At 56.4% G+C, this 26,133-nt stretch overlaps 1 protein-coding gene across 1 annotated transcript in view; it reads left to right on the top strand.

The window, feature by feature from the left end:
* The window catches only part of CACNA1I (calcium voltage-gated channel subunit alpha1 I), a 95,476-nt gene that overhangs the window by 31,280 nt on the left and 38,063 nt on the right, over positions 1-26,133 (top strand). The window contains 5 exon segments of the mRNA XM_025050587.1: positions 3,155-3,252; positions 15,079-15,238; positions 19,512-19,827; positions 20,859-20,951; positions 23,934-24,246. Of these exon segments, the coding sequence (XP_024906355.1) occupies positions 3,155-3,252; positions 15,079-15,238; positions 19,512-19,827; positions 20,859-20,951; positions 23,934-24,246 (980 nt within the window).

The following is a 26,133-nucleotide window of genomic DNA, read 5'->3' as shown; positions in this document are numbered from 1 at the left end:
AAAATGAGAACTACTGGAGTCTTCACTGTGCACCTGCAATGTGCTCTTTATTACTGAATACATTTATACCAAGTCTTGCTCTCCCAGACAGGAGAGGCAGCTGCAGCAGAACACTCCAAAAGGTTCACGAAATATAGAGGAGAGAGTTAGGACCTAGGAGAAATGTTTAGGCAAATGGATTCCCCGGAAGGATCCACAGTGCCAAAGTCTTTCATGCTGCTGAGAAGTCAGTAACTTATCACATTTCCCTTTTTGACTTGACTGCCAGGAAGCTCAGAGCTAAGAACTTGATAATAAATTCTCCAAGAAATTTCTCTTGAGGGCTTTTCAGTGGGGACCCTGAAGGCTGCAACTGATGAGGTCTTGGGAAATTTTGCAGAAGGCGTGTTCCCACACTGAAGACCTGGAGGGTCAGGCCAGGGGGGAAGGGCTGGGACTGGGCCAATGTGTCACTCCAGGTTTGCCAAGCAGTGGCTGCTTCAGTCTCCCTCAGAGGTGGGAGCAGGAGTCTGATGAGTCTCCTAGGCAAGGGTTGGGGTCTGGGAGGTGTTCAGCCCGTACAGCTTACTAACTCCTGGTAATCATGGGCTTCGGTGATATACATCCAGTCACATCTTGTGACTCACTTGGCACTCCCTACTCCCTGCGCCCCAAACCTCCTATACTTGTTTCAGAGAAACCGATTTCTTACCATGGCACCTGCATACATACGGCATCTATAAAAGTTTCCCATTCTCGCCCCCTTGCCTATCCCAGGACGGGGGCCATGGCGGTTGCCCCTCATTTAATCAAGAACCAGCAGTCCCAGACTGCGGACCACAGGTTCTGTGAGGAGGGGCTTGGAGCTCATGCAGCAGTGTTATGTGGGCAGTTAGGGACCAGGCAAGGCTGTCCTGAGGGCTCCCATAGTGTCTGTGCCCTGGGTGGCTTGTGGCTGTGGTCTCCCCTGGCCAGGGAAGTGTGGAGAGGGTTGAGGTGGGATCTGAGTAACGTAGGGGCTCAAACAGGCAGACACGGGGTGAGGATGAGACAGTCCCCGGCAGGCAGTAGGCCTTCAAATGCCATTTGCCTTTTCTCTGTCTTCCCATCATCTATGAAGCATCGATTTATTTTTATTGTTAGACTTCATGGGGATGGGGGCGAATCCTGGGCTGGAACCTGTTGGAGCTCAGCAAGTGAGCCTTGGGGCTGCTGGAACATAGTACCAGGGTGGATTTAATCTGGCACGGGCTGGGAACCCCTCCTTCTGCACACCCAGCAAAGCATAAACCGAGCGGGGTGCGGACGACTAGCTCTCCCTTGGGCCGGGTGATGCCCCCATTGGCAGGATGGAGGGAGCCAGGGCAGGAGGAAAAGGGCTATGTTCTTGGGGGCGGGGAGTGGGGGAGGGGCTGGCGGGAGCTGAGCCTGGCTGCCTGTGATGGGATGATGTGGTGGTTCTCCTAAGCCTGGTGGTGTGTGCGTGTATGTGTGTGTGCGCACGCGTGTGTGTGCGCACGGGTGTGTGTGCGTGTGTGTGTGTGTGTGCGCGTGTGTGTGTGTGTGTGTATGCTCACCAGGGCGAGAGCGCCTGTTTGCGTGCCCATGTGTGCCACCCCCGCAGAGCCTCCGTCACACATATCTCCTTGGCTGCCTGGAGAGCTCTTTCTACAAAATATAAAAATGACAGTTTGGCTCACCCACGCACGGAATCCTCATACAGCTCCATTCCCTCGATGCCCCCTTCCCAGATCGTCAGCTGCCTTCACCCACTGCCCCCAGAGGTGCCTCAGCCCTCCCCGCTTCTGTCTGGCTGCTGCCCTTGGCACCCCTGGCTCCCTCCCTCCTCCTCTGAGCTCCCAGGTCTCTGCTTCTAGTTCTAAGTCACTGTCACTTTTTTTTTGTCATGCCCCCTCGTCTGAATTTGGGCTCTGGTAGGAGTGTGTGTTAATGAGGGCGTGCAAGGAGTGAGTGTGTGTGTGTGTGTGTGTGCACTAGTGATTGTGTGCAGGTGTGTGTAAGGGGGAGAAACAGAGAGAGGGAGTGGGAGAGGGAGAGGGAGATGGGGTACATATATGTGTGTGTATATATATGTATATAGAGAGACAGAGATAGATACAGAGAGAGAGAGAGAGAGAGAGAGAGAGAGAGAGAGAGAGAGAGGGAAGAGAGAGAGGAGGAGGAGGAGGCATCAGAGCCTGTGCCCCAGAAAGCTGGGGGAGGATGGAGGCATTTCAGGCAAAGGAAGCTTTCACTCAATTACTCTTTAAGCAGCGGGAGGGGGTGGCGGCTTTACAACAATCGGACAGGTTTGCCTTGTGTGTAGGAAAAACCTTCACTTCCCGCATGGTGGTGACAGGTGGAGCTGGCGGCGGTGCCGGATCCCTGGGGTGGGGGGTTGGGGCGGAAGGGTTTGGTGAGTGGGGCATCCAGGGTCAAGCTGGGACTGCAGGCTCTGTGGCCTTTCAGTGGCGGGGGGGGGGGGCAGGGAGCAACTGAGCAGATAGGATCTGATGGAAGGGCAGGGAACCACAGAGGGGAACCCAGAGGTCAGCCTCCTGTGGAGATCAGGGAAGACTTCCTGGAGGAGGCAAACTGCCTCCAAGGCACTGCAGGGCTGGTTGACGGTGGGAGGCGAGGGCGGACCTGTTTGGTGAGGAGAATTAGGGCAGTGGTGAGGGTTCCAGTGTTGTCTTTGCCTTTGAGTCTCTCCTTTGCTCGAGTGGGTGCCGCTGAGGGTGGGGGCTGGGTCTGAGTCACCCTCAGTTCTGTGGCACCCATACTGGCTTGGTCCGAAGTGGACCGGGGTGTGCAAAAACTGCCAGGACTCCGGGGCAACTGCATAGAACCTTAAAGCATAAATGAGGTTTCAAGGGACCGTGCTGGGCACACAGTGGGGACCCAGGATCTCTGCTCCTCCATTCCCTCTGCCCTCAGCTGAAGCTGCTGGATCCTCAGGACAGTCTAGGAGGGTGATGTCACTGGCCCTACTCACAAAGGAGACAACCTGAGGCCACATGGCTGGCCAGGGCACAGCCCAAATTCTGACCCCTTTTCTCACCTACCCCTTCCATGCAGGCGTGGGCGCACGTGGGTGGGCGTGGGGCCCAGAGACCTCTGTGGCCCTGTCTGTCTCTCCTGCTCTGTCCCTCACTCTCCTCCCCTTTCTCTGCAGGATGGTCGAGTACTCCCTGGACCTTCAGAACATCAACCTGTCAGCCATCCGCACTGTGCGTGTCCTGAGGCCCCTCAAAGCCATCAACCGTGTGCCCAGTGAGTTGGTGCCCCTTCCACCATCCCTGGCCTATCCAGTTACCCATTCACCCAGAAAGACTGACTAGCACTTCCCAGTGCCAGGCCTGTGCCGGCCCAGGACCCCTCAGTGACTGGACAGATGCGGGCCCTGCTTCCACGGGGCTCATGGGTCAGTGTTTGGGCCTGAAGAAGTTGGAGGTGGCCCTGTCACCTCTGAGTCCGAAAAGAACTCGGATTGCAGCCTGGTGGGGAGGCTGGCTTTTCAGGGGCAAGGTTCTTTGGAGAAAGGTGGCTGTCATAGTGAGCAAGGTGTGAAAAGAAGCTGCTTAGTCTGAGGGCGTGCGCATGGGAGGTGTGTGCACATGAGAGGAGTGTGCGCACTTGTAAGTGCGCGTGCACATGTAACGTGCACACATGAGGGGCGTATGGGTACGTGTGTCTGTTCTCCTCCTCCTCTCTCTCCTGCTGTGCGAGGAGCTCATTAAGCAGCTCCTGGCTGTGGAGGTCACTTCCAGGTCCCCAGTGCCAGCCCGCCTGATTCTCTAGAGAAGGGCAGGGATGGGCCCTGAGCTCCTGGAGGCTCCAGTTTCAGAGACCGCTGGGACCAGAGAGCCCAGAGAGGGCTTTGGGTCCTTCCTCAGGGGCCTCCTTCCCGCCAATAAGTGGCGCGCGGTGGCCCGAGTTGGGAGTTCCCGTCTCCTTCTCTGAGCTGATTCCATCCCTCAGCCGACAAGCAAATCTTGCCCTCAGAACTTGGCGTGCGGGAGTATTGGGAACGAGAACCCTATGGGATCCAAAATCCAACCAGGGCACCCCGTCCCCCGACTTAGAAACTGCCCAGCACTCCCCCTGGAAAGGGGCCCTAAGCTACATTCGTATTCTGAGTAACATAACAGGAGCCTCAGGGTGTTCGAGCAGATCCAGCTGCCCATTTACGGGAGGGGCAGCTTTGTTCCCACGTGCCACGTCCTCTGCCCAGAGTAGCATAGGGGATGAATGACACAGGGGGCACAGGCTCTCTGAAGTGTCTCCTAGAGAGGATTGGTTGGTCGTCTCCTTTTTTCCCTAGATTTTCTCCTTTAACGGTTCACATCCTCCCCTTTATTTTGAGAGCTGCGTCGGCCCTGGGACTCATTCTTTTCAACAATAGCCCATAGCTTCCAATTTCGCCACTAGATGGCAGGCTGGAGAGTTGGGAATAGACAAAGTCAAATGATAGGTTATTAGTTACAAAGCTGTGGAGAGTGGGGTGGCCGCCTGCAATTTCAAAAGAAGTTTAAAAACGCCATCGACCAGGAAGACTCAGTTGGATTGTCATGGAATGCCAGTTCCGGTTCTCAGCCCTGCCAGGAGCCTGCTGTGTGACCCGCGAAGTCCCTTAGTGTCTCTGGGCCTCAGCTCCCCTACTTGTGCACGATGGGAGGAGGGCCTGGATTAGATAGATGCGTGGTTTTCGACTTTGTCCGGGATGGGTGGGGGACCTGAAAAACATGTCCCTGTAAACTATGTCCCTCCAACCCAGCCCTGTAGGTCTCTGTCCTGGCCACTGAACCATCGATGGATGAAGGGGAGAGGACAGCAGGGAGAAGGCTGGGAAGGGAGGCAGGATGCCCAGACTGCGGGTCAGGAGGCTGGGTCTGGTTCCTTGCTGTGTGACCTTTCATAAGTCACTAGACCTTTCTGGGCCTTGGCAAGAAGGGGCTGGATTATCTTTAAAAGTGACTCCTCTGGGCACCAATCGACTCCAGGCCTTGCCCAGCCTGTGTGCCCCTTAAGCCACTGCAGTGCTTCCCAAAGCCCACTGGCCAAGCCATTTAAATATGAAAAGTGCTTTTTTTTCCCTCCAGTAAGAAACTAGGGCAGTCGCTGCTAGGGCCTGAGCCAGCTGAGTCTGAGCTGCTGGCCCACATCTGCACCTGGCCACGGCGCACCCCACCCCGGCTGTGGGAGGGGGTGGGACAGATGCCTGGGGAGCTGAGGAGCAGCTGCAGGAGATGCTGAGGTTGACCTGGGCCACCGCCCCTGACCCCGAGCCCCATCTAGCCATAATCCCTGGTTCGCAAGAACTCACCTGCTGCAGGGGCTGGGCCCGGGATGGGACACTATGGAGAGGTGGAGAGTGTGCTCCCAGGGCAGGGCCCACGGACAGGACAGCCAAGCTGACCGTGCTGTGGGGAAGGCCACTGTCAGGTCCCAGCTGCAGGATCAAACACCAGAGGTTTGCTCCGCACCGATAGGGCGAGGGTCTCGTCCTTCCACTCACCCGCTGTGGGACCCCGGACAAGCCACACTCCTCTCTGGGCCTCCATTTCCCCAACGATAAAATAGAGTTAATAATACCGATTTCCATACGGTTTTGTAAGATGAAACGCCATAATGTGTGTAAAGATTTTAGTGTAAGCAGTGAGTGGTTTATAGGTGCTTCTCTCATGAGGAGGCTCTGGGAGCGCTGGGGAGGGAGGGGGGGCGCACCAGGACGTCTTCACAGAGGCTGGTTCTGGAAGACGCTCGCCAAGCACAGAGGGTTGGAGACAGATGGGGAAACAGAGGCAGCTTGAGTAGCCTGGCCTGGGGAAGAGCTAGGATTTGAACCCGTGCTCGCACAACCCCAGAGGTTTGCACCCTTTTTCACAACATTCCCTCTCTCCTTTCAGCACGTGGGCACCTCGGCCACTGACCCCCATCTGCAGGGCATCAGGAAGGACCCCTGCCCACATCCAGGTCAAAGTAGAAAAGCCTCAGGTGGAGAACAGGTGCACAGCGAAGCCCCATCCCAGCTTTCCTCACGAGAAAGGGCTGCAGTTCCGGGGCCATAGACTACAGCATCCAGGGCAGTTAGACCAGGGTCCGCCCCTAGGATCTTGTCCAGTGGCTTGGCTCCACTTCTCGTGCCTCAGTTTCTCCGTCCATAAAATGAGGTGCCAGCCCCTCATTGCTAGACTGTGGAACAGCCAACCATACCCAGTGAAGGTGCCGACACCACACATTGATAGTGCGGGAGTCTCAGGATCTTGGAATCTTGGAATTAGCCTTGTCAAGAATCACAGAGACTCTTGGAATCATCCAGCTGCAGAATCCTAGACTCTTGGTTTTAGAAGACGTCTCAGGACGACATGGTTCTGGAGGCACAGGGCCTTCCTTTGCCCATCAGACCGAGGGGCCCCAGACTCATGGCTAGCTCCTGGCCCTCGAAGCCCAGGCCTGCTCTGGCCCTTTCCGCCAGGGCCGTGCAGGGCCAGGCGGTGGTCAGGCCGGCCGTGCCGAGAGTGGAGGAGGGAGGCCCCAGGATTCCTTCTTGGGCTCCGCTCTGGGGAGCATCTACTGGAAAGGGTGCTGGGAGACTCACTTTGAAACAGAACTTGATGAAAATCTCCTGTTTTCAATTAGAGCGTGTGTTTACTTGGAGCCTGGAGGCAGCTGAAGGAGACTGTGACCCCAGGCACACCTTGGACTTCAGGCTGTCTGTCCGTGGCACCCCCAAGCTGCCTTATGGGAGAAAGGCCTGGCAGCCTCCATGGGGAAGGAAGGGAGGGAAGGAGGGAGGCTGAAGAGAGAGGAGGGAAGATGGAGTGGAGGGGCCTGATTTCCCCAGGGCTGCTGCCTTCTTGGAAGAGATGGGGGTGGGAGAACATCTGGCCAGAACATCTGGTGAGAACCTGACTCAGGAACAGGAAGGAGCTGTCAGGACTGTGAAAGAGAAATGCTGGGGGATGGGGGCAGGGCGAAGGCAGCACCCCTGCCCCTCTCCCCCAGGGTCAAGTTCACTGTACAAATCAGGGGCTAGTGATTCCCAGATGACACAGCAGATCAAGTGGGCCGTTATGCATTCATTCATTCATTCATTCATTCATTCATCCATCCAAAGTAGCATCCTCTGAGGGGCCACTGGACCAGGCCTTAGGTCAAATGTGGAGTAATGGAGTCATTCATTCATTCATTCATTCATCCATCCATCCAAAATAGCATCCTCTGAGGGGCCACTGGGCCAGGCCTTAGGTCAAATGTGGAATAATGGAAAAGACTGAGCCCTTTCTCTGCAGGCGGTCATGTGAGCTGGGAGCTATAGGCCAGGGGACACATGCTCAAATGGAGGTAGCAAGGGCCGAGGGTGAGGGTCACTTTGTACTTTGAGGAGGCTTCACGGAGGAGGGGGAGGCAGGTCATTGAAGAATGAATAGATCTTTGGGCCACAGTGGGTTTGGGATCTTCAGTGGGGCAGGGGCCAGACGCACACCTGAGGGCAGAGGTCCCCAGTCCCCCGGGCAGTAGGCTGGTACCAGTCTGTTGCCTGTTAGGAACTGGGTTGTACAGCAGGAGGTGAGCGTCTCACAAGCAAGCGAAGCTTCATCTGTATCTGCAGCCGCTCCCCAGCGCCAGCATCGCCGCCTCGGCTCCACCTCAGATCATCAGGCCTTACACTCTCATAGGTTGGGGCGTCAGCATGATGGCCTTGGGAAGAAACCCAAGGCCTCTCCTGGGATGGAAGGTGCAGGGGTGCCCACTCCCAGGCTGGAGTTTGTTTTCTATCTCAGGAGTGGGCGCTAAGGCCCCTTACGAGCCCACAGGTGCCCCCACCTGGGCCGGGCCAGCAACTGTGTCCTCAGGCTGGGTCGTGCGCTGCCTGGCCTGGCTTCCCCAGCACCCACTGTGCTCCCGATTAGTTGGCATTGGCAGTGGCAGAAGCAGCAGATGGCCTCTCCTGGTCGCTCAGTACCCTCTACTCACCTGGTCAGACCAGAGAGAGAGGGGAGCCCCACGGCCAGGCTGCAGCCTCAGCCCCCCTTGCCCTTGGCCTGGCTCCCTGTCACTTGGCTGCGGGCTGTGTCCCCGGCAGAGGCTGTTGCTAGTCCAGCTGTTTCCATGTGAGCTGGCCTGGCAAGGTGGCTGAGCTAACTCGGGCTGACAGCTCCTGTCTGCAGAGAGCGCCCTGGGCCTCTAGGGGAGGTGCCATTCAGGAGGCACACCTGCCATCTCCGCCCAGGTTTCCTACTGTCGCCAAGGATCTCCCTGCCTGACTGCTGCCCAGCGTCCCTTAGAATAGAGGATCTGGACTAGAGGTCCCAAGTTAAATGCAATGAAAAGTTTGAGCGGCTCCATCAGCCTGCCCACCTGTCATCCATCTCCTCCCAGCTCCTGACTTTAAATGCCTCCTGGAGACTGTCTCTACCCTAGTGCCACCACAGGATACTCCAGGCCACGATCCTCTGTCCTGAACCCCTGACCCTGAGATCTTATGAAATGACTTCATATGGATATACACCAGACACATCTGAACTCCCTGTGTCTAAGTGGACCCCCATCTCCATTGATGGCGGCTCCATGCCTCTGGCCTCAGGCCCCAGACCTTGGCGACATCCCAGCTTCTCTCCTCCTACACCCCACATTCCATCCCTCCTCTCGATCTTCAAGACCTCTTCAGAATTCAGCCATATCCCCCACGTTCACTGCCTTTGTCACCTGGACCCACCCGGATGTGTATTATCGTGATGGTAGGTGAGTGATGGCTGGGCCAGGTGCGGCAGGAGCCAGAAGAGCAGAGGGAGGAAGGGCCCAGTCTCTGCAGCAGGAAGGGCAGAGGCCGGGGCCACGCCTTTCCTGGACCCCACCCTCAGCATTCCCCATTTCTGCCCCAGGGAAGGGCAGGGGCTGCCTTCAGCCACCCAATGGCCACCGTCACCCTCCTGGCCCCGGAGCCCATAGGCCAGAGAGGTGTGTGTACGTGCCGGGGTCACACATGGGCATTTGTACACAGTCCTGCAGGTGGTGTTTCCTAACGGGTCGTCACTCCAGTCCGTCCCCCCTCACCCCCCGCAGCTAGAGCGACCCTTCCAGACTCCTCAGACCTTGGCTGTCTTCTGCCCACGACTCAGGAATGGGAGCGCACCCTCGCACTGACCTACAGGGTTTCCAGCCTGTGCCTGCTTCCCTCCAGCCGCACTGGCCTCCTGGTTACTCCCGGCCTGTGCCTGGCTCACTCCTACCTCGGGGCCTCGGCCCTAGCCACTCCCTCTGCCTGGAAAGCTCTTCTCCAGATGGGCAAACAGCCTCATCTCCTTCGAGCCTCTGCTCTATGTCATCTTGCCAGTGAGGCCTTTCCCGTTCCCCGTGTTATACCCACCTGACCCCTGCCCCAACCTGGCATTTCCCACCCCTCCTCCTAGCCCACTTCTTTTAAAAGTAACACTTAGCAGCCAACAAACAAGGAAATGTACTTATTTATTGTGTTTATTGTTTTCTGCCTGTGTCTTTCTAGTACCAGGAATGTTTGCTTCATGAGAGCAGGAGCAGGGGGCTTTGTCTTTTTTTTTAAATTGATATATCTTAGATTTTCAACTGATGTATCTAGAGCCTAGAATGGTGCCTGGCACACAGTAGGTCCTCACTAAACATTTGTGTAATGGATCCATCCACTCATCCATCCCTCCTTTATTCCTTCAAGCTGCTGTCCTTGGAGGGGCCACCCCGTGCCGGGCCCTAGGCTGGATTGGAGGGCGCAGAGCACCCCTCCTGGGCCTTGCACGTGGGGCCCTCCTGGCTTACAGGGGAGGCAGAGCCGTGAACTGACAAAAGCCAGCAGTGTAGTAGGTGCTGTGATGGAGGGAGGATGGGGCTGTGCCAAGTCATTGCAGAGGCACCAGCCCAGCCTGGGGACCAGGAGAGGTGACCACTCAGCTGGAGTGTAAACAAGGAGAGATGACCTTCTGAGGGTGTGCAGGGGGCCCAGAGGTGACCCAGAACAGGAAGAGGAAGCGGGTCTGTCAGGCTGGGTCACACCAGCATGGACCCCCTCCTGCCTTGGGAAATGGGCCCAGAATTGTCCCCAGGGCAGCACAATAGTAACAGGAACCCTGTGGCAGGGAGCGGGGGAGGGCAGTGTATGTGGGGGGCAGAGTGTGTGCAAAGGTGGGGAGCGGGATGCTGGGGCATCTGCCAGTCTGGATGGAGCAGCGGGTTCAGGCATGGCATGGCAGAGGGGGTGAGGCTGGGGAGATAGGCTGGGGCCAGATTGTGGGGGCCTGTGAGTGGGGAGGGGGAGAAGGTGGGATAAGGGTTTGCACTTTCCCTGTAGATGAGCTGCTGGCAGCTTCTGACTTCAGGGGGCTCTTGCTTCCGAGGTGTCCTTGTCCTGCGGTGTTCCTGAGAGTCTGGCTGGACGCTAACCACTGTCCTCTTCTGCAGACGAGGCTACTGGGGCCCAGAGAGGGCAAGCTCTGCCTCGAAGCTGCCCAGCCAGGACCGAGACCAAGATATTTTGTCCTGAGTTGGTGCTCTGGGTATTTGCAGGGATAAGGGCTGCAATGGACATCCTGGGGCCTCTGGCGTCCCCTTTCCGTTCTTAGCGGGGGTAGTGGGGGAAGCAGGGCCCTCAACCACGCTCACGGAGTTGCCTGCAGACTATGCCCATCAAGGCCTGGCTGGCCAGGCTGAAGGCCAGGACTGTGTTACTAAGAGAGCAGAGCCAAGGGCTTCATGGAAAACTGGGGAGTGAGAATCAGAGAAGACTGCCTGGAGGAGGAGGGCTTGGCTGGGGGAAGGTGTGGAGGGACATGAGTGGTCTGAAGCAGATGATGACAGGTCTTGAAAGCAGCCTCTCTGTCTCTGTCTGTTTCTCTTGGTTTCTCTTTTTCTCCATCTCTGTTCTCCGTCTCCATTTTTTTTCTGTCTCTGTTTTACTTTTCTCTTTGTCTCTCTGTCTTTTTGTTTTTCTCTCCTCTCTGCTTCACCTTCTGTGTCCAGTGCCAGGGAAACTGAGGGCAGGGTGGCACCGTCCAACTCACCTTGGCTAATTACTCGACTGTGGGCATAAAAAGAGGATTAGCTGGGGTCTCGAGGGGTCCTCCCTGACTCCCTAATCCCACGGCTCCCTTTCCCTGGCACCGAAGTGATGAATTCATTCTGAGTCCCAAATCAGCTAATTATGCCTTGGCTCTGTGGCTCTGGGACTCCCCGGGCCCCAGAGAGGATCTCGAAGTGAGCTGGGGCCCAGCTCGGCAGAGGGGTGTGGGAGGTGGGGAGGGATCCGGCTGCCATTCAGGGAAGCCAACCGGGCAGGTTTTCAGGAGCCTTTCAGAATTTTAATATCCCAGAGAACAAGGGAAATGTAATTAATTGAGCAACAAAAGCCGGGCCCAGGGGAGCAGCCACGAGCAGGCAGGCGGGATTGTGCTGAGCTGCCTCCCGGAGGCCTTTCTGGTCCGGCCCCTCCTTGCAGTGGCCACTTGGCCCTCTGTGCTTGCCTCTGGCCTCAGGCGTGGCCTCCGGCATTGCGCCTTCTCGTTTAAAGCCCAGAGCTCATCCAGGCTTTGCTGAGGGTTCTCCCTGACCAGTCACGTAGGACAGAGGCCTGCACTCTTTCGGCCCCTTGGCATGGCCCGGTGTACTCTGTGAACGGTCACACCTCTGCATCTTTGCCACAAGCTCCTGTCATCTGCAGGGCCCAGCTCAAGTCAGCCCCTCCAGGAACGTGCCCAGAGCTCCCCCCGGTCCTCCAGGCAGAGCCCTTTTCCCCATCACTGTGGTCCCCTGTCCCCTGCTGCTAGACTGCAAGCTCTGAGGGGGTGAAAAACAGGACTTGTTCGTCTTCGAATCCCTCATGTGGCCAGCACTGTGCCTGGCATGCAGCAGTATTGATAAGTGTTTGATGAATGAATGAATGATGGGGCAGCAGAAAGGCCTGCACTGACTTACTTAACATTCGGATGGATCATAGGGCACCTGTTTTGCTTCCTGGCTGCCTCCTCCGCATGTCCCCTGGCTAGCCTGTTGGGAGACAGGTATAGGGAGTGGGGTATTGAGCCCTCACTCCCCCTAGTCTGCTCTCGATTGGAGGCAGCAACCTTTAAGAGAGCCCCACTGCTTTTCCTGAGAGGAGGCTGACCTAATTTTGTGGAGAGGAAGGTTGGGGATAGGCATTAATTATTGATTTGGAAATCACTTCACACAGAGCTCATGATGCAAATCCCAAATAATCACCCTTGTTAATAACCACCTCAGCATCACCCCTGGAGTAAATAAAAATCTGAACAGGGCCACTGTTCCCTTTATCACAATCTTTCTATCCTCCCCTCTTCTTTCTTCCACTCTCTCCCCATAACTTATCATGTCCCGCATTATAAATTGTCATTCAACAAATGTTAGCTGAGCCTCTGTCCCGGGCCAGGACCTGCTGAGTTCTGGGAACACTGAGGTGACTCAGACACAGGCCCTGTTCCCGAGAGCTTACAGCCCAGTGGAAAAGATAGGAAGGTAAACAGATAACTATACACTAGGGCAAGATATTGATGGGGCCTCCAAGGTTGTGCAGTATGTAACCTGAACAACTGTACACAGCAGCCTAGAGTAGGTCGAAGGTGCTGAGATTGCCCAGAGCAGAAGAGAGAGGGATGAACTCTACCTGGGATGGAATGAGAAACAGTATGGGAAGTCTTCACAGAGAGAAAACAGAGCTTCAGATAGGCTGTGGTGGCTGAATAGGGGTTTCCCAGGCACAAGAGAGATGGAAAGATATTTCAGAAGGAGAAGATAATGTGAGTAAAAGCATGGAGGTGTGAAATCCCATGGTATATTTAGGGAACTTCAAATAATTTGGCATGGCTAGGCATGGGGTGCAAATTGGTGAGGGGAGAGGGAGGGAGGAAAGAAGGGAGGAGTCGGGGGGAGAGAGAGAGAGAGAGAGACAGAGAGAGGCAGAGAGAGACAGAGAGATATGGATGAAGCTAGCTGGAGAGGTAGGCAGTGTTTGTTCTTGGGAGGTCGTGCAATCAAGGGTGATCTGCCAGCTCATGACTATATTTGAGGCCACAAACACTTGAGTGGACCTTCTCCCCAGAAAAATTCATGGCATCGCGCCTGCATCTTATATAGCAATTTCATAAAGTTCATGGACTATCTGCAGTGCTTCCAGGGATCTGTTCCCTGGCCAGGGGTTCACAAACCTTATCGTCTGTAGGTGATGAGAAGATCAGAGATTTTCATGTGTGGTGGTGACATGCCCAGATATGTTCCAGAGAGTGGCTGCTGTCAGGAATTGCCCCTTTTCTGTCCTGGTCTCTGTTTTCTCTGGGCTGGTTTCAACCTCAAGCAGGTAATGCCCTCCCGAGGCAAGATGGCCCCAGCAGCTCCACGCTTCACTCCTCTCAGCTTGCGACCTCTACAGAAAGAGAGCATTTTTTTCCTGTAGTTCCAGCAGAAGTCTCAGGGCTGACTTTCATTGGCTCTGGCTGGGGTCACATGCCCATTCTGGACCAACCCTGGGGCTCGGGGAATAGAATATGCTGATTGGCCAGGCCTAGGTCACATGATCCCCATGTCAGCCCACCCAAACCACAGGTACTGGTGTAAGGGAGTGGCGCCTTTTTCGTAGGACTGGGAAAGGCAGCAGGGCAAAGAGGTGGCTCACCCGCCTGGGGCTTGCATTCCTGTGGATTCTCCAGACTGGAGAGGCTAATTCTCCACGCGAGGAGTCAGGAAGGCGTGGGTGACACACAGATAGTTAGTGAAGTCACTCCGGTGGATGACATCACCTAGACTTGGGAGAGCACGTCAATTTCACAGGTGGGGGTGGGATGGGGGGCCCTGAGCCTGTGGAGAGAGGGCACGGAGGGTGTAGATGGTCAGGAGGGGGGAGAAGGGAAGAATGGGGAGACAGATGTGAAGGCTCCTATCCCACAGAGTGTGGGGGGTGGGGCCGGAAGCTGAGCTTCTTCTCTATGTTCTCTGTGGGATGGGAGCCCCAGGGTTTGCTGAGAGTTGGGTGTGGCCCTAGAGCCAGAGTACATTTGCAGGGTGACTGCTGCCTTCTTGGGCCCCTTTGGTGAGGGGCCTCATCCTCCAAGAGGGAAAGGGACTGGCCCAAGGTCCCCCAGGCCGGCAGGGCAGGATTTGAATCGGGATCTCTAAGTTAGAGGCTATGTGCATCCATAGGCGTTCTCTCTCTGCCTGCTGGGTTTCAGGATGCTTGGCTCCTCCAGGGTAGGACTAACACATTCTGTTCCCCTTCCTATGCCTGCCTAGAGTTCCCCCCAGGTCACCCTTCCGCCCTCGCAGAGGACTCCTGTCTCCATTCCCATTTCCCCATATTCTCCTCTTTTTGCCACTGGCTTGACTGGTTCCTCGCAGCTATTTCTCGGGAAAGGAAAAGGCTTCTCCTGACATCAGGCCAGACCTGAGTCCCTTGTAGGCCACGTCTCTTTGTAGATGGCTCTGCCTGGTTCCATCACACAGTGGGCTGGGTCAGCAGGGTGGCTCTGGATGGTACTGGTGTGTCCTGGCTTGCTCAGGGGACTTCTGATTGCCCTGGAGATGAAGGGCATTCAGGACACATTCATTAGGCACCAGCTGTGCCCATCCTGGATGGATCCTGGGCATAGTGAGATGAGCCAGCCTTTGTGCCACGCCCTGGGTGTCAGGACAGCTGGTTTAAATCCAGACCCTGCCACTTTCTAGCTGTGCGACCTGGGCAACTAACTTCAGTTCTATGAGTCCCTGGTTGCCTCTTCTATAAAATAGGGGTAATATTATCAGCCTCACAGAGTTGTCATGAAGACTGAAGGAGGTCATATTTGTGCATTACCCAGAAGAGTACTCGGCACATAAAAGGCGCTCCCTAAATGCCTGCTTATTCATCCACAATCTAGTGGCAGCGTGGTGGGGCCCAGAGCCATTTCCGCAGCCTCTGGGTGGAAGGGCAGGTACCGTCTCTCTTGTGTCCACTGAGCAGGGTGGGAGCAATAAGAAGCCCCGGCCTGGCCTGCGTGTCCCCACCTCGCCTCTCGCGGCTTCTCTAACCGCACTCTCCCTCTCCCCTCTCCGGTCTGACCATCCCTTCGCCCTTCCCCCTCCCAGGTATGCGGATCCTGGTGAACCTGCTGCTGGACACGCTGCCCATGCTGGGGAATGTCCTCCTGCTCTGCTTCTTTGTCTTCTTCATCTTCGGGATTATTGGGGTGCAGCTCTGGGCCGGCCTGCTGCGTAACCGCTGCTTCCTGGAGGAGAACTTCACCATGTGAGTGCAGCCCCCCGTCACGCAGGCAGCTCCTAGCCAGCTTTACCTGGGCAAATCCCCAGGTGGTGGGTCTCCTGTGAACGGCTGGACACTAACATGAGCACAGAAGGCCTCTGAGCTCTCAAAATTGGTGTCTCAAAGCCCCGGGCTGAAAGAGGCCCTCAGATGCGCATTCAGCTCCTAGCGATTCTTACTTAATACACAGGTTTAACTTACTTGATCATTGGGAATTGGGGCCAACAGAGTGGAAGCAGCAAAGTACAGTCGAACCTTGAACAACACGGGCTTGAACCGCATGAGTCCACTTACACGTGGGTCTTTTTCGATAAATAAGTTGGAAAAATGGGGATGTGCGACAATTTGAAAAAACTCACAGATGAACCTTATGATCTTCTTAATAACATTTCCTTTAGCGTACTTTATTGTAAGACCACAGTTTCTAATACGCACACAAAATACGAGTCCATCGACTGTTTATGTTACTGGCGAGGCTGCCAGTCAACAGCAGGCTATTAGCAGTTAAATTTGGGGGGAGTCAAGAGTTACAGGTGGATTTCTAACTGCGCGGCAGTCAGCGCCCCCGACCTCTTGGTGTTCAAGGGTCAGTGATAGAATGAGGTCAGATAGGAAGGCAAAGGGCATTTGAGACCCAAGCGGGAGTGATGTCGACGGGGAGAAGGAAGGCCGAAAACCTCACGAGCAGGCAGGGAAGCTGGCTGCCTGCAGTGCAGACATCCCTCCCTGAGAACGACTGAGTCATCAGGAACAGGTCAGCTTGCGCTCGGCCTTTTGGTGTCTAAAAGCAGGGTTTTGGGCTACTCCTCGGAGAAGTGATTGTGAGAAGCTGTTTAAACAGAAATCAAGCTTTGGCTCTCAGAGGAGCTGGGCTGAGTTGTCTGAAGAGTTTGACATCTACAGAACCCCAGCGGTGAGGAATCAGCAGCGTCTCGGGTGTACGTACAGATGTTTGTGCACACGAGTGTACTGTCATTGTCAGATGCGTTAGTGCATGCCGCTGTGTGCCAGGCCCCGGGGACACAGACTCAGGGAGCACTTCCATTCATCTTTTCATTCGACAAATGCACCCAAGTGGCTGCTCTCACCAAGCCCGTGTTCAGTGCTCAGTGCTGAGGATGCAGCCGAGGATGGAGCTCCTGCCTTCTGGGAGAGCCCAGGCTGGGAGCTGGTCACAGATGCCACCGCCGAGTGACTTTCATGGCCCAGGCGTGGCTGCATGAGGCCTGGGGACACTGCATAGGGGTGGGCTGAGCTTTCTCCCTCATGGCCTGACTGGCCGTTGTGGAGACGAAGCTGGGCGAAGGTTGTGGAAGGGATTCTGGGGAACAGTGGGGCCTTGTGTATGGGGGGAGGGGGCCATACACTTGAGTCAATCATTCAGCCCCGAGGCACGGCTTGCTGCAGCTGGAGAGGAGGCACCTGCTTCTCCTGGTCTGGCCTTTGAAGAAAGAGGTGTGCAGGCATGAGCTCTCCATCTTAGCTTTGGGAGTTTGGGACACATCAGGCCCTCTGTCCCACATGGATCTTTTCCTAGCCACCCCATTCCCATTGTCCTAGCTCAGTCCCAACATCACCTCCTCCTGGTGGTCTTCCCTCACCACCCACTCCCCCAGACACTCTTGCATGATCTTGCTTGCTTTTCTTCTCGGCACTCTCTCTGTCTGAAATGGCCTTACTTGTGAGTTTATTTACTTGGTTGTTGGGTGTCTCCAGGCTTGTTTCGTGCTCCTGTGTGACAGGTGTGCTGGAGGTAATGCTTCACTTTTGATCTCATGTAGAGACCAGGAAACTGAGGCTAAGAGAGGAGAATCGTGCTGCAGAGCAAGTTTGGCAAAGTGAAAGCTAGAATCAGAACCCGGGGTCCCCTGAATCCGGAGCCTGCTGTGACTGCCCAGTGAGTGAGCTCACAGCATCCCTCCAGGCACTGTAAGCCCATGGAGAGACCCCAAATGGTGGGCTCGAAGGTTCTCTATGAGCACAGGGTCAGGACAAGGTTGCCTGTTAGGAGTGGCAGGGCCTGGAACCTGAGCAGGTCTGTTGTCCTCTGCAAAGCGCCTGGCCCCTTCCTTTAGATTCTGTCTAGGCATTAACATGCACACGCACGACCATTTACGCCCCGCAGGTTTTAAAAACGCGAATTGCTTTCGCGATGTGTCTTGAGAGTGTTTTCACATCAGTGTTTCTCATTCTATGGATGAATCACGGTTCATCTAGACAGGCCCTACTGATGGATCTGGCGTGGTTTCCAGGTTTTTGCTTTTACATACAAGGCTACAGGGCGCGTGGTGTATACATGCAATCTTTGTGTGCACGTGCGATCAATGGCTAGACTCATAATTGCCAGCCAAGGTGAATGTACGTATTTTTATACTTTTTTTTTGGTTAAGATATAAATTACATTTAGTAGCGGGCATAACTATCGCATGTGCAGCTTAGTGAAGTTTAGCCTGAGGGAGGGGGACCTACATTTGTGTCAATTATTCAGAAGAGGTCGGCCCTGACGTAGGGCCTGGGGCAGCAGGAGAGGGGACACCTGCTTCTCCTGGTCACCAGCGTATGTCTACCCAGGGAAACTTACAGTGCCCGGGATGGATGTAAAATGATCTGAGCGTTATTTTTGTTTGCATTTCCCTGTTATTAGGGAGTTGAGCATCTCTTCTTATATACTGGCTATTTTTATTTCTTCTGTGAATTTTTTCTTACTTTTTGTCCTTTTTTCCTCCTCCTTCATGTTTTTTTTTTTTATAGCAGATTTTAATATGCTCTAGGTATTTATCTTTTATCTATTTTATATGTTGCAAATACTTTATCCCAGGGGATAGCAAACTCTGGACTGTTTTTGTAAATAAAGTTTTATTGGAACATAGACATGCTCACCTGTTTATCTGTTTCCTGTGATTGTTTTCATGTTACAATGGCGAAATTAAGTAATTGGCACAGAGATCATGTGGTCTGAAAAAACTATTTTCTATCTGGCCCTTTTTCAGAAAAATTTACCTCCCTCTGCTTTACCCCAATTTGTTACTTGTCTTGTTAGTTCATATGCTACCTTTTGTCTCATAGAAGTTTTACATTTGTATAGAGTCAGTCTTGACGTTTTCCTTTGTAGAATTTGAATTTTGTGTGTCTTATCCAGGAAAGCCCTACATATCCTGAGTTAACAAAAATATTCTCTATTTTCTGGTGATAGTCGTGTGGTTATGTTTGTCACATTTATGCTTCATAACCCACCAGAAGTTTGTTTTTTAAAGTTTTATATGTCACTTAACCTCACGTATCCATAATAGTATTACTTTCAATATGACATCAATAGAAACAATTAATAATGAGAAATTTACATTCCTCTTTTTTCTCTTGATAACAAGTCTGCAGAAAGTGTATTTGTGTTTATGGTGGGAGGTAGGGATCTATCTTTATTATTTTTCAAATGGGTAGCAATTGTACCGACACCATTTATTGTCTGGTCCTTCTGTTCCCCATGGGCTGGAAAGGCGTCTCCATAATATACCAAATCCTCTTTGACGCGTGGGTTTGTCCCTGTGCTCTGTGGTGTCCCATGTATCTTTCCGCTCCTGTTACAGTTCCACTCGGTACTAGTAATCGTAGTTGTACAGTACTTTTTTCTCTTGTAGGGCTGGACTCTGTCCGTCTTTTTTCTTTTAAAAAATTGTTTTGACCGTTCTCTCATCCAGATAAATCCTAGAACCATCTGGCCAGGTTCCACAGGCAAAACCACGCTGGGATTTTGATAGGGATTGTAGTGAGTCATAGATGAACCCTGCGGGAGGGCAGGGCAGTGATCGTCATCTCTGTTTTACAGATGAGGAAATCGAGGCCCAGAGAGAGGACGTGACCAGTCCGAGGTCCCATAGATGGGAAGGGTAGATCGGTGCAATTCAGTATTTGTTTATTGAGCACCTACTCTGTGCTGACCAAACAGTGTGTGGGGACTAGGGATGCTGAGACCCAGTCCTTGTTCTAGAAGAGCCCAGCTTCCCAGGGGAGTTAGCTGCATATGTCCTAGGGGCAACAGCACAGTCTGGACACAGGGGGCCCAGGATCAGCCCTGCTCGATCCTGGGAAAGCCCCCTCAGGAAAGGTGGGGAGAGACCACAGTAGGTCAGTGGGTGCTTTTGTGACCAGAGCGGTGGTGAGGAAAGGCGTCCCAGGCAGCGGCAACAGGACATGCAAAGGCCTGGAGGCAATGGCAGTGACCTGTCCCCTTCTCCTTTTGCCCACCATCACCCGTGGACAGACAAGGGGATGTGGCCCTGCCTCCCTACTACCAGCCAGAGGATGACGACGAGATGCCCTTCATCTGCTCCCTGTCGGGGGACAACGGCATCATGGGCTGCCACGAGATCCCCCCGCTCAAGGAGCAGGGCCGCGAGTGCTGCCTGTCCAAGGACGATGTCTATGACTTCGGGGCGGGGCGCCAGGACCTCAACGCCAGCGGTCTCTGCGTCAACTGGAACCGATACTACAACGTGTGCCGGACGGGCAGCGCCAACCCCCACAAAGGCGCCATCAACTTCGACAACATCGGCTATGCCTGGATTGTCATCTTCCAGGTGCGGCCACGCAGGCTGGGCACCAGGCCCCCTGCCGGTCTTTGGGGGGCTGGGGATGCGGTGAGGCGGGGAGGGTGGACTGAGCAGCTTCGCCTGGCAGGCAGGGCTCTGTGCTAGGCATTTGCCACCTGTTCCGTTGAAATCTGCCCAGCTTGCTGGCACAACGGGCATGATCACGCCCACATCCCAGACAGAGCAACTGAGGTTCAAAGAAAGGGCCGCAGGACCTTGGATGTGCTGCTTGATGTCTCTGTGTCTCCCCACCTTGCATGGCTGAGAAGAATGAACCAGATGCCATGAGCATAGCCGTCAGCCCAGTGCGTAGCGAGTGTTCGGCAAGGGTCACCGTCCCGCTGTCTCAGAAGGAAGAACGGGGCAGGAGCAGAGGGTGGTGGCGGGAGGGCCTTACGGAGGTGGCCGCTGGGAGTGGCAGGAGCGCAGAACTCAGAGCTCCCGGGCGTGATGCGTGATGCGATCACAGCCCAGCAGCTGCGTTCTGGGACCCTCTGGCCAGAGAAGGTGGGTGGGCCGCCCAGGGGCTCCTGCTTTGTGCCTTTGCCAGAAGGAAACAAGAAGGGGCGGAGGACCCTGTGTTTCTTGCCCAAGGCTGCTCCACCTCCCTCTCAGGAAGGAGTGTGTGGCAACGTCACCGGCCCTGCTAGGTGGGCTCTGCTGGCCCCGGGCACTGAAGAGAAGAAGCCGAGGTTCAGAGAGTGGCCTGGCTGATGAGCTGGAGCTGGAGCCCAGGGACCCCTGCCTCCCGCCCTCTGGCCTGGGTGCGGTGGAGTGGAAAGGGGGTGGGCTCCAGAGCGAGAGGGACCAGGTCAAGTCCCCGTTCCACTTCCTGGCTGTGTGACATTGGGCAGGTGCCCTAACGTCTCTGAACCTCAATTTCCTCACCTGTGTAATGGGTATGAGGATGGCTGCCCCGCACGAGAGGTAGTGTGTGTAAAGTGCCCTGGCACACAGTAGGGCCTCTGTCTGGGGAGCCGCCTTCAGCCCAGCTCAGGCGCTCTCTCCCGCTGCTGCAGGTAATCACTCTGGAAGGCTGGGTGGAGATCATGTACTACGTGATGGATGCTCACTCCTTCTACAACTTCATCTATTTTATCCTGCTTATCATAGTAAGTGTCAGGGAAGCTGGGGCTCTCTGGGCAAGCTCAAGGACCCATGGACCGGAGGATGGGTGCTGGGGGAGTCTTTGGGAGTCCCCAGGGAGCCCTTCACAGCCAAGAGAGCTAGGCGGGAGAGAGCAGGAGGGGCAATTTTAAAAGTGCAGCTCCGCAGCGGTTTATGGAAGGGACCTGTCAGGGGCGGCTGCCGGAAGGATCCATCACTTCCGATTGTCTTCATTTCTCATTTCTGGCATTTGAGTCCACCCCGTGGTTCCTGCTCCTGTTCCTCTGCCTCGTAGTCCCTGACAATACATGCTTTTTATGACCTGCGCCCGGCGCAGCCCCCAGTGGAAGCCTCTCCAGGGCTCTGGCTCATCCCTCTTTTCTGGGGTGGGAAGATAAGATGCTTTGAAAACAAAGGCCTGGGCTGCTTCCCGAGCAGGGTTTGGAGAGGAGACCGAGCCTACTGTGTCCTGGTGGAGCTCCCTGAAACTCCGGGAGGGACTCCTACCTCTCAGGCAGCTCTGCTTTGTGGGGGTGACCTGGAGACCGAAGCGGGGCTCCATGTGCCTCAAGAACAGTGCCCCCTTCCCGGCCAGCCCGTCTTGCCTTCCCCCACACAGTCTCCCCAGAGTGAACTCATCTGCCATGTCATGCCTGACTGCAGCCGCAGCCATAGTCCCCACACAGTCCCCAAATGTCAAGGTGATTCGGTCTTGGGCGACTCGGTGCTGGCTCCCTGCAGCGGTGAGCTGGATTCTCTGGCTTCCCGGTGGTAGGAGAGGGTGCGCTTGGCTCTTGAGGGCAGCACCCCATCCTGCGCTGGCAGGACGTGACCTAGGGGGTTCAGGACAAGCTGGCAGGTGACCTGAGACATACCTGCTGTTTGGCTCTGCTCTGATGTCTTCCTGGGGAGGCTGGGGCATTGGACCCAAAAGAAAACACACCAGATAAAAGCGGGGGGACCCAGGCTTTGTTCAGCATCGCCATCCATCCACTGGATCAGTCACTCCCCAACACCATCAGGGAAGCTGATGCTGTGAGTCGGGCTGGGCACCACCTCCCACCCCCGGCGCCTGAGGACCACACAGTCTCACAGGGGAAGATGGGCTACAGCAGACAGTGACCAGACAGCATCTTGGGAGCCATGACACCCAAGAGGCTGAGGGAGCCCAAGGAGGCCCCTAACCCAGCTCAGAAGAAGGATGGGAGAGCGGGAGGCTTCCCGGAGGAGGTGACACCAGAATTGAGCCTTAAAGGCTAGAGGTGTGTGGGAGGTGGTCGCGGGGGTGGGGGGGGGTGGCAGCCGGAGGAAGAGCCATCTGGGCAGGGGTGCTCTGGAGACCCTGAAGCGAACAGAAGCCTCCAGAAAAGGGGACAGTGAATAACGGGTTGCTAGAGAAGCCTAGAATTCCAGAGAGAGGCTGGAGAATGCTCTGTCTGCCCCTCCTGATGGAGTTAGGGACCGGAGTCCGGGGTCGGTAATAGCTGCGGAGCTCATAGTGAAATGGGGCCCAGCGGCAGACCAGACAGCAGAGCCTGAGCGATCATGCTGTCACTTACCCTCCCGAGTCTGGCCATGTAGGGTCACCTGCTCACTCCTCAGATGAGCGCCCCGAGCCCCAGAGAGGTGAGGTGCCTGGCTTGGGCCATACAACTGGTGAGGGGTGCTCAGCCCTCAGCCCCAAACCCTCAGTGCTCCCTCTGACTGGAAAAGTCCTAAGCTTGTCTTGCCCAAGCCTTCCATTTTACAGATGGGGAAATGGAGGTCCAGAGGGGATGGGGAGCTGCCTGGGCCCCCCAGGGGCAGCAGCTGCAGAGGCAGGTTGTGGAGAAGGCTGGCAGGTGTGAGTTCCTGGAGGGCAGGGTCTGCGGCCCGCACACGGGCCTGGTGTGGGGCGGGTCACTAGGAAATGACTGAGTGAGTGAGTGAGTGAGTGGGGCATCTTCTTACCTGGGAATTTTCCCAGAGTCCTCTGGGCCTGGAAGCCCCCACCCCAGTCCCAGAACCCCAGCTCCCCAGCCATGCGGTAGGGGAGCGGAGGGACGGGTGAATCACTGACTGCGGCTGCAGCCTACAGGAACCTCCTGGTGGGCAGCCTGGAGGAGGGTGCAAAGCTACCCACGGACTCCCGGGCAGGTGTCTGAGCCCGGGTCAAAGGCTTAGCGAATGCAGGGGAGGGGCATGCCTTCTGGACTTCAGGGCAGGAGGGGCTCTTCTGCCTGTGGTGGCCCCTGGAGCTGGACCCTCAGACTGGAGGTGACGGGACTCCTAGCACTAACTGGGTAGCCTCTCCCCACCACCCCAGCCAAGCCCAGATAAAGTCACACCCGGCTGGGGCCAAAGGCCAGGCCAGAGAGAGGGCAGGGCTGGGTGGGACTCAGGGCCTGGACAGCCTGGGAGGGGCTGTGCCTCCCTCCTTGGCCTCAGCACTGATGTCCCAGGCGAGAGGGCAGCCGTGGCTAAAGGCCAGGGCTCTGAGGGGAGTGAGCTTGGAAGCTGGGCCCAGTGGGGCCAGGGGAGCTGCCTGGGCCACCGCGTGCTGGGCCCTGGCCTCCTCCTGCAGCCGGGCCTCAGCGCTCTCTCCCCTCCCCACCCGTGCCGTGCCTCTCTGTCTCTCCGGGCCCTCCTCTCCTCCCGTCTCCCCGTCCCCCCTGCCCCTGTCACTGTCTCTGTTTCCGCCTTCTCTGAGCCCGTCTCCCTTTTTCTCGGTGTCTCTCCTCGTTCTTGTCTCTCTGTGCCCCTGGCCGTCTCTGGCCGTCTGCCGCCCACTCTGTCCTTTCCCTGTTCGTGTCTCATCTGTGTCCCTGCCCCTCCTCCGGTCTTCCGTTCTGCCTCCTACCCCTCCGCTCACTCTGCCTCTGTCTCCTCGTCTCTCCATGTCTCCCACTCGCCCCACCCCAACTTCCGCCTTCCCCAACCCCTCCGACCCCTCCGACCCCTCCGTCCCCTCCGTCCCCATCCCTGTCCTCTCCTCCCGTTGGTCACAGGTGGGATCCTTCTTCATGATCAACCTGTGCCTCGTTGTCATAGCGACCCAGTTCTCGGAGACCAAGCAGCGGGAGCACCGGCTGATGCTGGAGCAGCGGCAGCGCTTCCTGTCGTCCAGCACGGTGGCCAGCTACGCCGAGCCCGGCGACTGCTACGAGGAGATCTTCCAGTACGTCTGCCACATCCTGCGCAAGGCCAAGCGCCGCGCCCTGGGCCTCTACCAGGCCCTGCAGAGCCGGCGCCAGGCCTTGGGCCCAGGGGCCCCCACCTCCGCCAAGCCCGCGCCCCAAGCCAAGGAGCCCAGGCACTTCAGTAAGTGGCCCTGCCTCCCGTGGCCTCCAGGGTGCCCCGCGGGGGCCTCGTGTGCCTCCGACTGGGGCCTCCGAGCCTGTCCCCCTGTCTCCCCAGCACAGGCAGGTTGAGAAGCCCGGTCTCCCCCGGGAGCTCCAGTCTGCACGCATCATTCCCTCCCGCCTTCCGACCACCTGCCTGCCAGTGCCTGGGCTGGCCCTGGGCTCAGGGGAGGCAGCCCCCCTCACCCCCGCCAGAAGAGTGGCCCCCAATCCACTGTGTGCCCTTCCCCCCGGGGATCCACACTTGAAGACATGATCAATCCTACGTCTTCAGTCGTGTGACACTCTAAAATTCCCTCCCATGACAGCCGGCCTCGCCTCATGCGCGGGTTCCTGGGGTCACCACATGCTTGCTAGCGCACAGGAACGGTGACGCTCAGCCACCTGCAAGGCAGGGTCCCAGGCCGCCCTGCGAGGCGGACACTGTGCTCCTCTGATCTCCTGCCTCGGGCTCATTTCTCCACTCGCTGGCCTGTCACCGTCACAGGTCGTTTCTGAGAGTCAGCACTTCAGGCTCACGAAGGGCTCTGCATTAGTTTCCTCATCTGTCCTGGAAAACAGACTGGAGAGGGGGCACAGTGAGCAATACTGCCCCCAGATGGGAAACGAAGGTCCAAAGAGATGAAGGGCGTCCCTTTAGGTCACACAGTGTGTCAGTGCCAGAAACTCAGCGTTGGGATGTCAGTTTCGGGCTCTGCAGAGCCGCCCCAGGGAGAAGCGGGCCCCTCCCTCGGGAGGGGGCACGTGCTGTGAGAGGCGGCCCACCCCCCTGGGCTCGGTCCGACCCAGTCTCTGCCAAGAAGGAAGTCAGCAGGTGTCAGGACTGTGCCCCAGAGCAGGCTCAGGTGTGTGACCGGGACAGCCCAGGCCCCATTGTGGGCCTCAGTTTCCCCCTGAAAACGGAGAGCAAGGCCACACGCAGTGGGGTCAGCCTCCCCAGGCCCTGCTCCCGCAGCTCTCACATTCTGGGGATCTGAGATTCTTGGGAGGCAAGCTGGAGAATTCATGCTCAGAGCTGCCACCCACCCACCCGTCCTGGGCACCAGCCTTCCAGGCATGGTCTGGGACGAGGCTCCAGGTGGTCGGTGGGCTGGCCCAGCACCCAGACGGTGCGGGGCTGGGCGGGGGGGCGGTTAGAGGAGGAAACTGGGCTCTGGGCAAGGCTGGCACCCAGTGTTCCTGGGCGATTCAGGGAGGGGTGTTTATGCAGGAGCTTCCTGCTGCTGCCCACCACCCTCTGCAGGGGACCTGCGTGGGGACGGTCCCTGGGAAACAAGTGTCAGGGAGCCCGGCCCCAGTAAGGGTAGTGGGGTGTTGGGCGGAAGAAGCACTTTGCCCTGTTCTAGGGCTGAGTGGGCTTCGGCCACCCGGCCCCGGCTCCCGAGGTCAAGGTCTTGTCCAGGGCGCTGAGGGATGTTTAGAGGCAGGTGTGGGAATGAGGATAGGCGTTACCTGTGTTTCTTTCCCTTTAACATTAATTTTTTTTATTTTTTTTGCTCACACAAAGTAAAACGTGTTTATTCTAGGAAAATAGAGACAAACATAAAAGAAGAAACCAAACCGCCCAGAGAGCTCCTCTCTGACTTCCCTTTGAAATGGTTTACAGATCACGTAACCCGGGTCCGAGCCTGGCCCAGGCTTCTGACACCCTCCCCAGCAGAGAAGGGGTGAAAGCTCCTGCCCCGTCCCTGTCACCCCAGTGGCCCCTCCTGCCCGCTCCCCCTGACTCTCGGCTTGTGCTCCTTGGACCCAACGCCCCACACGCTGGTGCAGCCCCTCTTTGTCATGCTGGCCTCTGACCCCGCCAGCTGCCCCTGCTGCCTGCTGGAGTGAGGGCTTGGCCCCT

Source organism: Pteropus alecto, unplaced genomic scaffold (genome assembly GCF_000325575.1).
Source record: "Pteropus alecto unplaced genomic scaffold, ASM32557v1 scaffold157, whole genome shotgun sequence".
NCBI classification, from domain to species: domain Eukaryota; kingdom Metazoa; phylum Chordata; class Mammalia; order Chiroptera; family Pteropodidae; genus Pteropus; species Pteropus alecto.
Note: the sequence above shows the minus strand (reverse complement) of the source record. Positions and strands in the feature narration are given on the sequence as shown.